Raw genomic sequence first — 13090 nt, 5'->3', positions numbered from 1 at the left:
CAGCGGACTTGAGATACATTGTTAAGTTAAGACTGATACAAAACAATGTAACAAGTAATCAACCCCGGATTCCGACATTTTGTCCACGTTGGTTTACACTCGACCGGCTTTGTGGTTTGAGTCAAAGTGAACTTGACGACTCGCGACCCTGATCAGGGCTAATTGCGAAGTCAAATAAAAATGCTCACGCCCTTTCACTGACCTTGGAATCATCAGATTGCCCCGCTTTGTGTTGTCTTCCCAGGATCTCGGCTTGAAGTTCAGGATACCATCGCAACCCTGTATCTGCGTGGCTGGCTATATAGTTTGTCAAAAGAGCCTCGCCAATTGTGCCCTTGTAAATCTCTGCCAGGAACGCATTTACATCTGAATTGCCTTTGTCTCCCCGTAAGGATAAGATATGATCTGGCAATTCGATTTGCATATCCTCTCTGGTAACATCTAGACCCAAACTTTGGAAGAACGGGAAACTTAGACGTAGACCAGCAGAAGTATCCGATTCTTCACGACAATAATGCCTTGGTTGCAGAATGACACGGTGGGTGGTAGCAACACAAACTCCCTGAGTCAGGTTTTCGAGTGATCGACCAATATTCACGACCAGCGTGTTTGCAATAGGTGGAGCAGTGATCCACTCCCCAGCTTTGTTCTGAACCTCCAGACAGGAGTGGTCTGTGCCTTGTAAAAGGTAGGTTAAAAAGCTACCATCTTTGTGAGCGCCGACACCTTGAACCCCCCCTTCTGTATTTCCGAAGACCTTGGGGCAAGGATAAGCAGCGACCCGAAAGTTGATATAACGGGTTTTTTCCAATAATCTGGTGAATACGGTGGGATTTATCTCCAGCGCCTCTGCAATCAGAATCACAAAGGTATCTGCTAATGATTGGATCTGATGCATATATGTGTCGACTGCTTGTTGGAAGCTTGGAACAGTGGATTCCGGAGGCCACTATGATACAGAGTTAAAACAATGGTCATGTATATCGAAAGACAGGACAATATACCTGGTTTGGTCCAATTAGATTATGGTAATTTGGCGCATCCGGACCTGGTGCTAGGGAATCGAAGGAAACCTTCATAGCCATTTATCTTTTAATGATTGTATTCATATTTGTACTAATCTCATATCGTACGTACTGTAAATGTCTCCCGTGCATCGCTCTTCATCCCTGTTTCTTCACTTGCCAAGGAAGCGTACCCTCGAAAGTGTTTACTCTTGGATATAGCCACCTCCTGTTTCTTGGCCGTTGGTAGATTGAAGAATAAAGCAGATTTTTGGACGAGGGCCTCCCGAGCTTCGACTTCTATCGGGGGATTTCGAAGGTAAAAGAATCCAACGCTAACAAGAGCATGTCTCAGGGCACTTAGAAACCTAGGTTTCGATGTAGGAGATACCGCATCGTCATACTCTAGTATAGGGATCGAACTGAAAATTTCTGCCATGGTCAGGCTCGTGGACGAAAAGGGCTGTGCACCACAAAGCCTATAATAGTACGGAGTAGTGAGGCTGCAATATATAACCCAAACTGCTATTGACGTGGGATGCTCCTACACTTATACACTTATGAGCGCTTAGCCAATATTCCCTCGGCTAGAATTGCAGCAAGACCCATATTTTACCGGCATAGAAGTGTGCCCCTTATCCGGAACTGAACGCGACGATCATGGATGACGTGTCTGACTGATAGGGTGTTATACTGACGCTGACCGACTTCTTGTTACATTCGTTCCTGTAATGTTTGGAATGTGAGCCTACGCTGTCCTACTCTGGTAAGAATGACCAGAAACGCAAGGGCTTACAGAGGTTGCCAGCTTCTCTATACGGAATGGCAAATGCATGCTTCTACGTTGGTGATGCCACATCAATGCAATCACACCGATCCATAGACCGATTTGCGACCTATCATCTACGACCGCAGTGAACACGGTAGGGGCATTTGCCTGGATGCTTTTGAGCAAGGGGTGGGGGGATTTAGCTAATCCACTAGTGGAATCCTAGGTCTAGGTCTCGATGAAGAAGTGGTTTCTTCACCTTTCCACCTAGGGGATCATAAGGCGCTGGGACTGCTAAATAGGGTAAGGTTAGGTTTTCTTTATATGCAGAATGCTGCTGTTCTAAGGGCTTAGAGAATCTACCACTTCAGTTGGGACCGTAGCGGGACCTGATCCCAACCCCTAGCCATATGTATTCGATGAGACCATCAGCGCCCTGTGTTCTCCTGCGAAGCTCCAGCTAGCCACAGAAACTAGGTTTTCGATTAAAATGTTCTAGGTTCCTCCACATATTGGAAGTAAGGGTGTCGGCGCATAGGAATCCTTTACTCATAGTCCAAGTCAGCGTATGACGTGTCAAAATATGCCCACCCAACAGTCTCCTGCTATCGTGGAACATCGATCACTTAATGTCGGTAATCTGGAAGGAATCAAATCTACAAATCATACTGTGAGAGATGCCGTCAAAAAGTAACAACTTGACGAGACTTCGAGTCTCTTGGACTCTTTTATCGTACTTCTAAAATGGTCTTCTTACACATTATAAGCATTCGCATTAGGAGACCATCCTCACCAAACCTTTGGCCTATATCACACTTCTGCCAACATTACCCATACTGACAGATTGCTTCCTTTGCTGTGGTTAGGAAAATAAGCGGATCTGGGAAACAGTAAAGTCATAAGATCTGCCCTAAATAATAATATATTGACGTACGGAGCAAAGTATGAATTATGCATAACGGTGGATCCTGACTTCGTATCCCGGTGAAAGTCGCGCATCAACTCTTGAACGCAGTCACAATGCTGGTAATGCTGAAAAGAGATGCGTGTTCTCAGTCCTCAAACCTTTTACAGAAAATCATTCTCATACAAGATCAGATGGAAACGGCTATCGATTCCGACCTCTGACGTCCTTGAGCTTTCATTCAAGGCTTGTAGTAGCTCACTAGTCTTCGCTTTAAGCAAGCTGGTTTAGTAGGCATCTGCCCCTTCCCTCCTCCTCCTTCAATGTCGATCACGGGGTATGCCTTCCGACTATGTGCAGGCGGTGGTGTATGTTTTCACGCTACACATACCACGATGGATAAGAACGAAGTGGCTTGCGCAGTTCTTATGCATTTAGGTCAATCGAGGGCAATATGCTTTGACCGGCGACAAGGGCGGAATACGTCTTCAAGCGCATGTCGACCGTGAAACATACTGACTACTTACTCACGAACCAGGAGTGAGTCCACAGGCGGCACCCAAGCCAAGAAGCTCAAAGCTCGGCAATGGCGGGCATCTTAAACAATGTCCTAAAGGATACCCTACGGTTGCATCCGGAGACTGTTCGTGGGTTGCCCTTATCCCGGATGGACTTATTATACCCAGGGAACCCTAATCATGATCTCCAGTTCCCCCAAGCTCGATGCGTCCATCTGGCCTGGTCGGGATGAATTCGACGGTTATCGATTCTTCCATCAACGCCAGAAGGCGGGTTCCTTCCTTCACAAGCCAGGCATCGTATAACTTTACATTACCCTCCCGGGACTATTTCAGTTTGGACTACGGATGTTAAGCGCGTTCTGGGAGATTCTTTGCGTCATATATGCAGAAGGTACTTGTCTGCCATCTAGTCATAAGTTATGGAATTTTGGTCACATTTCGGAGGAGCGCGCATGGCTTCTTTTTGAAGACCCGTGTCCAACGAAAGCAGGAGGAAATTATAAAAAGTCTAAATGTTCCCGGTCTATGTAGGGCTGAAAGGGCCCCTCTTCGCCAGAATCTCACGACTGATCTATCTCGGCATAGATTCGTAAATATATCATGCATCAACTTGATAGTGGCATTTATCTGTCGCTATATACTATCATCCTAACCCACTCTACCACGAAATATTATCCTTCCCTCATGTAACGGGTCTAGATATTTCTTGACTCTGATAGCGCTAATTGTGGCTGGCCACGCCCCGGCAGATCCATTGAATAAAAAAATAAAAAATAAGAATGAAAATAAAAATAAAAAGAGGCCGCAGCCACCTACATTCCGAGTACTCAGCAAGCAGGTCGTGGACACTACATTGAACTAATTGAGGCTAATTTAGTCACAGATTGAAGGCCTAGTTGGCGACCGTATCAATTGTTTCGCTGTTTATTGAGGTGCCTAGATTGAAAGAATCACCATGATCGCCGAACAAAACTAAGGTGCACAATAAAATAGTTGAATAATCTCAGTCAAGGTTAAATAGCCGCTTAGCCTCTTCCTGGAATGCTGCCGAAGCGACAAACTGAAGCTTGGGTCCGATGCTAATACGGGAAACACCGAGGGACGCAACTTCCTTGGTTGTGAATCGTCCAAAAAGGGACACATTCAAACGGCCCGCGAAAGCCTCTACTAGCTCCGTGATCTGTTCCTTTGTAAGGGCTCCAGGATGCGGCCCCTCCAGAGGACCAAGGACGAAGATACTTGTCGCACCAGCAGCAAGGTATACCCGGCCGCGCGAGATGACCTCCTCAATTGTGCCGCCATATAGAAGCGGATCGACCCTTGCATTGACCACGAAATCAGGAACGCCTAGGGCGCTCGCGGTAGATAGCACCAGCTTGATTCTATTGGCGGCATCGGTTGCGCTATAAAATCGCTTGTTCTCTATGTCATAGTCTTCGAGATTGACACCGACGGCACCAGCACTAATGACTTGTTTGATTACGCCTCCAAGCTGTTCACCGTATCCGTCTTGGATGTCGACGGTCAACGGCTTTCCGAGCTCCTTGGTTGCCAATGCAATTGCTTCAACACCTCTCATATTTTGTTCACGTGTCAGCTCCTTGTCAACCGTGCCGGCGGCTTCGGCAATCGCATAACTGGCTGTTGCGATAACTTTTGTGGCGGGCAGGGATCCGACGGCTTTTGCTGAGATACCGTCGTATACATTGGCCAAGATGACTGGTTGATGTGGCTTATGTAGACTTTTGAATGACTTTGCTAGGATGTTCAAATCAGAAGACATGATGGACTTGGTCACGTGGATTGTTATTGCAGGAGGGGAAGAAGGTAAACTTGTTGACACTGATATGAAGTATTTAGTGGGTGAATAGTCGACATATTTATGTTCTCCTGATCACTTCTACCTAAAGTAAGGCTTGGGTGTTAACCAGACACCACTGTGCGTGAGTGGATATCGCGGATGGTTCAAGAATCGAATTTTGATATTATGCCAAGCCTGCCGGATGAGCCAACCTGCCCTGCTTTTTCTGGCAATGTGCTGGCTGTGCGCCTAGCCTGCATTGGTCTGCACAATCTATAGGGCGAGGAGGAATAGGTTTCACGCGAGTGCATCAATCGACGTACAACTCCCAGTTTGGCATCCACACAGTCTGGCATCCATTATCCCGCTCCTCAAATAACCCCTAGTCTCTTGTGAATGGGATGAGCCAGAATTTTTACTTCCCTGAGCTGTTTGGTTTGTGAGGCACACGGCACTGCTCCAATCATGATCTATACTGCAAACAAAATGACACCTGTAACTGAAACTGCTGATAGGAACAAGATCTTTCTACGCTGAGGGCTTATAGGAGCTGTGTGGCTTCCCATATTAGTTATCTAGATGGCAGTCGGAGGTGAGCCCGGGTGGTGTTTGTTTTGGAGGAGAGGGGATCGCATTAAGAGGTTCGGACCATCTCCCTGCATAATACACGCTCACAAGAGTCATCAAAGGTCCTATTTTGCATGCCATGTACATATTCAAGAGTTGCTGTAGCTTCGGGCACTATAATTCAGTGAGGGGCGACTTTATTAACAAATCAAATTGATATAGTCTCTTAGGCTTCCAGTTCAGATTACTGTGCGTGTTGATTGCAGGCACATTCCTGCTATATGATAAAAAGTAACAGCGACATCTTTCGACAGTCTAAAGGTTTGAAGGGCGGCATGATAGTTTCTACAAAGTAACAGATCCTACCGGAACTGGTCGATGCACGCGCTGGAACCCAATAGAGATAGCCTTCACACCGCTAAACAGGAAATGTATCAAAGGCACAGCAGACGCTGATTGTGTTGACCCACCCTTGATGTCCTTCTATGGCTACTTAGTTTGTGTTCTCATACGCAGTAAGATCCTCATCGCTCTTTTTTCGAGGCACACTGTCTTGGCTACCTACACATGTCAGCAGCCAGTCATATGATCAATGCCCCCAATAGGGAAGCGAACAGCAAAGTACAGCACCATAATGTTATTGAGAACCGCGCTAACGCTTGGATGTATCACCCTCGTTTCTAATAGAGGGGTCTAAACGTGGTATGGTCCTTACTCCCCTGATTGCCCTTCTTACAGCTGGTGTGAGAGAGAATAGAGATGCACTCTTATCAATGTGAAAGTCAATATCTGAAAGGCAAAGTCACTGCTTGGACGAAAGCCTATCTCCTACATTGGGAGATAATTAGAACGGAGTGATCTTGCCTTATGACAACCTGTCCAACAAGGCGTCTCGTATCAACTGCCGAGACTTTACGCCTCATACAAATTGGCTTAGCAAAGCAGTCTCTGCACCTCGCTGGATGATACCAAGCCGGACCAGAAAGTCCCAAAAAAAGACTCACGAATTGAGTATAAATAGATTCATTATAGGTTAGATGGATTCGAGTCCTTGCAGCCATCCAGAATAAGCGGTGGAATACGCAGTATTTCAAGAAACACTCGCTTTGGCACGACCCAAGCTATCTGAGGCAGCCCGCAGTATTACCATCTGCATTACGCCCCTTGGTTGGAGGAGAATGCAGCTCTAGACTAGTTTTGTCCAAAATACAAGCGCACTCTCTAGTGAAAATCTCAAACACGAACCAGTATGATGGATCTAGGAATCACTCCACGGATTCTCCACGATACATGCTTTCAGAACATAGTTTCATGGATCTCCCTCCTTACTGAGCACCTGGGACTCTATTCACTTGATAACGTGAAATATATCTGCGGGAAGCTGCTTCGTATCCGAATCATTCTTTTCCCCCGGCGTAATTTATGACTATTTGAGACGCTTGCTCCTAGTTATGCAAAGCAGTCCGAATGTGTTTGCATTAGCGCGCATTCCGGCCCTGCCCGGGACCCTTACGTACTCTTTCTTACCCTTACTTCCCTCCTTGTAAAACTTTGGTGTCTTTTCCAGCGTAATGGGTAACCATCAGCTATCAGAGGTGGAGGTGTGCTTCCTGCTCTCTCTAAGAGCATCGTTCCAAACATGCCGCCAATGTGTTGCGGTACATATAAGCTTATACATAGCCAACGTCTTGTTAGCACATGATACCTACCATCCTTGTTTCAAGCCCGAGTGCAACACACTATCCCTTCCCCAGTGTCCGTGGCAAAACTGCCTTCAACAGATTCGGAGATGGCGAAAGACTCTATCACTGTTTTCCCCAGAAACACTGGGACTACCGAAGATATCGGCGCGCAGTTTGCTCCCGACTTAAATAAAACAGATACAACCGTCTGGAAATCTTTTTCCAAGTATGCATGCTTTGATTGTGAAGCACAGCGACAATGGTGGAACGACAGTGGAGCGCTTATTGCACGGTTCCTCAACTTGACAAATGCGGATATTCATGAGCAGTATCAGTATCTACTCTTCATGCGAGAAGTGATTATTCCAGCACTTGGCCCGTACCCACCTCTCCGCCGCTCCCGTATGAATGCCACGGAAATCGGGTTCGAGTTTAGTCTCAACTTTCAGGGGGCTGAAAAGCCAGTGTTTAGGTTCAATATCGATCCTATCAGCAAAATCACTGGCACACATATGGATCCCTTGAACATTGATACAGTCAACAGTATGGTAGCGCGACTAGCCGTCATTGGCTTCAAAGGCTTTGATCGCACACTTCATCATCACTTTACGCGCGAATTCTTCATGCCCGAGCAAAGCATGAAGACCCACCAGCAAGATATTGGAGAGGCCAAGGCATGGTCGCAGACGATCCTTGGGCTTGACTTCAAGGACGGCAATGTGGTAGTTAAACAGTACATCTGGACCCGATACGCGGCTCATACGTCTGGACTACATCCGCATGCTCTTATTCGTCGTGCGATCTCGCGGGTGGACGACCAGATGCGTTGTTCCGCGGCCGTCAATACTGTTCTAGATTATATGGAGACATACAACGCTGATCTGCCGGTGAAATTCTTCAGTTGGGACTTGGTCGACCCGTCCAAATCACGACTGAAGCTTTACGTCATTACCCGTCAATGGTCCTGGGACAAGGTGAGAGAGGTTTGCACGCTTGGAGGGAAGCTTCACGGGCCGGTGACGGATCGCAGTATTGGCCTCTTGAAGAGGTTATGGGACATCCTGGAGCTAGACAGATTTACACCATCAATGCCATTCACATGGAACTATGAAATCCGTCCTGGCCGAAACTACCCCGATGTCAGAACATACTTCCCGATTTGTGACCGAAGTGATGAAGAAGTTGCACAGGCTGTGTCACAGTGGTTCGAACTTCTCGGGTGGCATGAAACTGCAAGCTCATACTTAGATACTTTGCGATATCTCCAGTAAGTGATCCTTCGTTGCTGTTTCTCATGGGGAATAGATTAGCTGACGAGGATGGTAGGCCCAACCGTGACCTTAGGAATACCAAAACCGCTCACACATGGTTGTCGGTTACAGTCACGGAGAAAGGCGTTAACACGTCCGTTTACTATCACAGCTTGGGAAATGGACCGGACAACCATATGATCAGCAAACCATAACATTGAACAAAACACGGGTTGACGATTTGGTTCCTGGTTCAATGACTCCGCAGCGAGGTAACAATATTGCTAGTGTCTATCTTTCAAATGCTAATGATTCCGTGGTGGTCTATAATTAGTGTGACATTTTACATTCCTACACAGCTTGGCGAATTCCTTAGGGGTATCTCTTGAGAAGGTCTTGCTTGTTGCCTGTCGCCTGTATGCTTTAGGCTGGCAAGTCTCCATGCATGAATCGGATAGGATTTTTTTTGGATATACTGTCGCTGGGACAGAGAGACAGATTAATTATCATGAAGATTGAATTGGATTCTAAGAAAAGAGCGTGGAGTTCTTAGATTGTTCAGTTTGAACTCCCATTCAAGAGCACTTAGATTTCTTGGTTATTGGCTCCGGCCACCTGAAAATTATTACCATAGACTAGGTGTGGGAGGCGCTTGGCACGGATAAAGAGTAGGGATTAACACCAGAGGCCAGAGGTCAGCGGTGGGGTGATTCTCTGTTCCCCGAATAATCGTTGCTGTTGAAGACAGTGACCACTATCACATTGTCCATTCTTAGTATGTAGCCTCCTCTGCATCATCTCAAGAAGCAAGAGATAAGCAGGCGGACCAGGTAAAGCAGATCTCAAGGGACATCGGGCAAGGTGCTTCCCTGGTATCAGGGGCTGAGAAAAAGATATAATCCTTCTTGCCTATTGATTTGGCTATGCAGTGTCCTAAACAACTATACCTGGCTATATATAGAGAGAGAGAGAGAATTGTATTATCCTTGAATATATTGCTATTTCCAGGATCCTTCCAAGATGCTGATGGCCGAGGGGCCCAAGTAGGGCCCGTCAGCTCGTATTAACATTGTGGTCATGAGTTTATATTATCTTGGGTACTTAGTATAGGAGTGAGAGAATAGTAATACTAGCAGGCTACTTAAGTCTTCCTACACAGGTGCTGAAACTATGGTTCTTAGTCTATTCTAGCTTTATAAGCCTAGAATTAATGATAGAGAGGGAGATACGGCCTGCTAGACATGACCAAAATTTTAGTATTTTATATATAAATATAAAGAGTATTATCAGTTTGATATAATTAAGATAATATAATATAATATAATATAACTGTAGTTTTAAGATCTCTTAATAGATATATATTAGGGTATAGTAACTAGAGTGTCTATAACTTAGATTTTTAAGAATATTTATTAAGTCTAACTCTAGATATATAATATCTATAGTTACTTAGTGTTCTTAGCTACTTTAAGCAAGTCTATAGCTTATATATATACCAGGTTGAGTACATGGAATAAGAGATTCCTTTGGAGATCTAAGCCTATTTAGCAATGGGTGATCCTTATGGGACCCCTAGGTAGGTAGCTAGGTAGCTAGGTAGCTAGGTAGCTAGATAGCGAGAGATAGCCAGGGATAGCTAGGGATTTTCAGGAGTATTCCCAGTACCCTGGTGATATAGGTATAAATGGCTTTTCCAGGGGTGCCGGCCACGCTCGTTTCGACCGATTCGAAGGAGGAGAGGTGTAGAGACGAGCGGCTGCGTGGTTGAAAGGATGCAAAAGCACCTGGCTATATAATGATGTGTTTGCTTGGCTAGAATAGTTGGTTCTGCCGGTCTCCACTGATGGCGTGCGTGATCCTTCGTGGCTCAACAAGATCCCTCATCAGAGCTATGCTTGAACGATTTCTAACAACTTGTTGGATAATATTCGAGATCCTATGTCTTATCCATCATGATATTATACGTGTAATAGAGATAAGAGCTAGATAGAGAATAGAACTAAGGCGCCAAACAAGTTTTTTCTTCTCTATAATTGTCTCTATGACTACCTCAAGACACAAACCATCGTGTTTCCAAGGCTCCCATATCAGTCCCGTCATTTAAGAAAGCTGCAAGTCAACAAAGTCCACGGCATCTTGTTTGTACTTAGCAGCATAGCTCGCATGTATCGCCACGGAGTCGCCGTCGGTACAGAACTTGTCTCCCTTATCACAGTATGACTGGATCATATCTGTATATGGGGCGCAGGATAGGTTTCTAGATCGAGACCGGGTCTATTCCAATGTTAATACTAGTGCAGGCTAATTGCTATATTCAAACTTACCCCGGATGCGGTGGCTGTTCCTCGGTTGAAAGGCGCACCAATTGTATAACGGGGATTGCCCATCCAGATCATAGCCTTGACATGCAACCCAACTATACTAGATATCGTAGGTTCGGTGCTACTGATGTTCACTGTGGGATCAGGGCCACCACACAGGGCGTCATCCATAATTTCTGCGCCCTAGGACGGTATTAGAGATGAGATATGCCAGAATTTTAGTGGTAAGATAGAGGGCTTAGTATACCTGGGAATACCCAACCAGGACAATTTGAGTATCAGGACATGCCTCCACAAATTCAGTAACCTGACTAGTGACAGCTTGAACACCCAGCTGGGCAGACCACGCGAATTCATCCTTAGTCGCTCCCATAGCAGGGTAATGAATGGGTTCGGCCGTCGCTCCAGGGTTAGACGCTAGGATCAATTCCACAACCTCCTTTGCGCCGCCATAATCATCTGTTGCACCTGTGTGGCGTGCCCCAAAGATATGGATTCTAGGACAACCCCACTGGTGCTTTGCAGTCTCAGAAGTAGCAATAGCGCCACTGGCGAGCAAGAGAACCGTCAACTTAGATAGCATTGCGGAGCGCGAGCGGGAACTTGATCGTAGCAGGAATGTATTCTCGATATTCTTGCGGTGGCAGGTAGGACTTGTAACTAAGAGGGAGGATGTTCGCCTTTATACATACTTTCAGTACAACAGATGTCTGCTGTTGCTGGGGCAATTCTTCTTCGTCTCATTATATGTTGTTTCCAGGGATATCAGCCGGTCTATGTAGGAGCCATCGTGGTTTGTAGGTAACACAATGAACATGCTTCAACTGTGCTTGGTATGCCAAGCAGAATGCGAACTTTGAGGGAGCAGGAAGAGCATGACTCTGCAATATGCTTGGCCTACTTCAATGCCACAATTGAATTAGTGAATTCTCCCAGTTTGGCATCCATACAGTCTGGCATCCATCATCCCGCTCCTCATATTCTTCAATGTATGAAATACTGTACTATTCCCAAGGTGTCGGTTCCAATACATACACACATTGTACACGCACAGGCTGACCATTTATTCAGAAGACAGAATCAGTGCATTGATGCAGATGAGCAATATCTAGCAAACTAAATAGAGACTAGAGTGGTGCATGTAACTTCTCTGCCAACGTGGCGCTGAAGCGCTGAAGAATGGTCGGTCGTAGTGGTTTACAGCGCATAAATTTATTAGTAGGGCACGTCAGATATCTCCCTCAAGATATACTGCAGGAGGCCATGGAGGAGAACATAATTGGCCACCGGAGAGGGCCCTGGCTCAACGCAAGAGGCGTTCTCCGACCGCCCCAGGAGAATCGCCAGGGCGTCTAGTAAGAGGCTTTGCTCGTTCGGAACGGTTCGCCGGATTGAAGTCCATTCGTTCTCATCGCGAGCGAGCCACTCCTGACAGGTACACGGAAGACGCAGGTTAATGTCGTGGACGAGGAAAATAGAAGGGACATTGTAAGCAATAGAATGGATATTAAGAAAGCAGAATGCGGCCAGTTTCACGCGCCTAGCGGATTCAAGCTCGATCCAAGAGTGCCAATTGAGAGATTTAGGGCCGGGACGAGCCTCACAAAGACCCGCCTCTTTAATCAGCTGAATCCAAACGACTCTGAAGACTGAGAGCTTCACTCAGCATCTTGCGGCTCTCATGCCAAGTGGCAAGGATGACAAGGATAAGCAAGGATCTTATGAGGGATATAAGGCGATTTCCTTTGTGATTGTGGGAGCTGGAAGAGTCGACGGAGTTGGCTAATGTTTCCGCCTCTTCCTGGTATTGCCGCTCATGCAACATGGCTAAGGCAGCCTCGAACAACATGAGCGCTTTGCGACGCTCGTAGCGATATTGAGCGCCCATTGCAGCCAACGCCAATAAGAGCTTTCGGGGTCGCAGTTCTGCATCTGAAAGGTGATCGGATGTAGGAGCGGGAAATGCGGATGGAATCCATCAAAGAAGGCGTTCAAAAACCGGCTCAGTGAACATCGGGAAGGCATCGAAAAACCCCACGGAACTCGTTGGAACCGATTCATAGCCTGCATTGGTTGATCCCTTTGACTTTCTGTAACCTCGATGGTTGGGAAGTAATTCACCGCTCGGCCAGCTGCGTTTTAAACCCTATCGGCTTATTTGAAGGGTTCAAAGTCATGGAAGGTAGGACACCAGTACAAAGTGGTTTTGTTTGGAACCGGTAATAGTGTTATTGACTGTATGTGGTCATCGACATCCGGATCGACCTCGTC

The 13090-nt window shown here is 46.3% G+C and overlaps 5 protein-coding genes across 5 annotated transcripts; 1 reads left to right on the top strand and 4 right to left on the bottom strand.

Annotated features, from left to right (window-relative positions):
- Positions 1–64: 64 nt before the first annotated feature.
- P168DRAFT_332791 (Clavaminate synthase-like protein) lies at positions 65–1443 on the bottom strand (the record flags this gene model as incomplete). The annotated part of the gene is made up of 3 exons (XM_024841662.1): positions 65–949; positions 1005–1073; positions 1138–1443. The coding sequence occupies 3 exons, from the start codon at positions 1441–1443 to the stop codon at positions 185–187; spliced, it is 1140 nt and encodes a 379-aa protein (XP_024697796.1). The 3' UTR covers positions 65–184.
- A 2631-nt stretch (positions 1444–4074) lies between these two features.
- P168DRAFT_287267 (isocitrate lyase/PEP mutase family protein) lies at positions 4075–5031 on the bottom strand. The gene has a single exon (XM_024836538.1). The coding sequence runs from the start codon at positions 4979–4981 to the stop codon at positions 4202–4204; it is 780 nt and encodes a 259-aa protein (XP_024697795.1). The 5' UTR covers positions 4982–5031; the 3' UTR covers positions 4075–4201.
- A 2324-nt stretch (positions 5032–7355) lies between these two features.
- P168DRAFT_230563 (putative DMATS type aromatic prenyltransferase) lies at positions 7356–8713 on the top strand (the record flags this gene model as incomplete). The annotated part of the gene is made up of 2 exons (XM_024833244.1): positions 7356–8515; positions 8593–8713. 2 exons carry the CDS (start codon positions 7356–7358, stop codon positions 8711–8713), a joined length of 1281 nt encoding a protein of 426 aa, XP_024697794.1.
- Positions 8714–10598: 1885 nt separating this feature from the next.
- Positions 10599–11402, bottom strand: P168DRAFT_278701 (putative acetyl xylan esterase (Axe1); the record flags this gene model as incomplete). The annotated part of the gene is made up of 3 exons (XM_024835709.1): positions 10599–10772; positions 10823–11002; positions 11067–11402. 3 exons carry the CDS (start codon positions 11400–11402, stop codon positions 10599–10601), a joined length of 690 nt encoding a protein of 229 aa, XP_024697793.1.
- Positions 11403–12574: 1172 nt separating this feature from the next.
- On the bottom strand, positions 12575–12855 carry P168DRAFT_287265 (uncharacterized protein). The gene has a single exon (XM_024836537.1). The coding sequence runs from the start codon at positions 12842–12844 to the stop codon at positions 12647–12649; it is 198 nt and encodes a 65-aa protein (XP_024697792.1). The 5' UTR covers positions 12845–12855; the 3' UTR covers positions 12575–12646.
- Positions 12856–13090: the final 235 nt, after the last annotated feature.

The sequence above is a fragment of the Aspergillus campestris genome (assembly GCF_002847485.1).
Source record: "Aspergillus campestris IBT 28561 chromosome Unknown P168scaffold_1, whole genome shotgun sequence".
NCBI classification, from domain to species: domain Eukaryota; kingdom Fungi; phylum Ascomycota; class Eurotiomycetes; order Eurotiales; family Aspergillaceae; genus Aspergillus; species Aspergillus campestris.
Note: the sequence above shows the minus strand (reverse complement) of the source record. Positions and strands in the feature narration are given on the sequence as shown.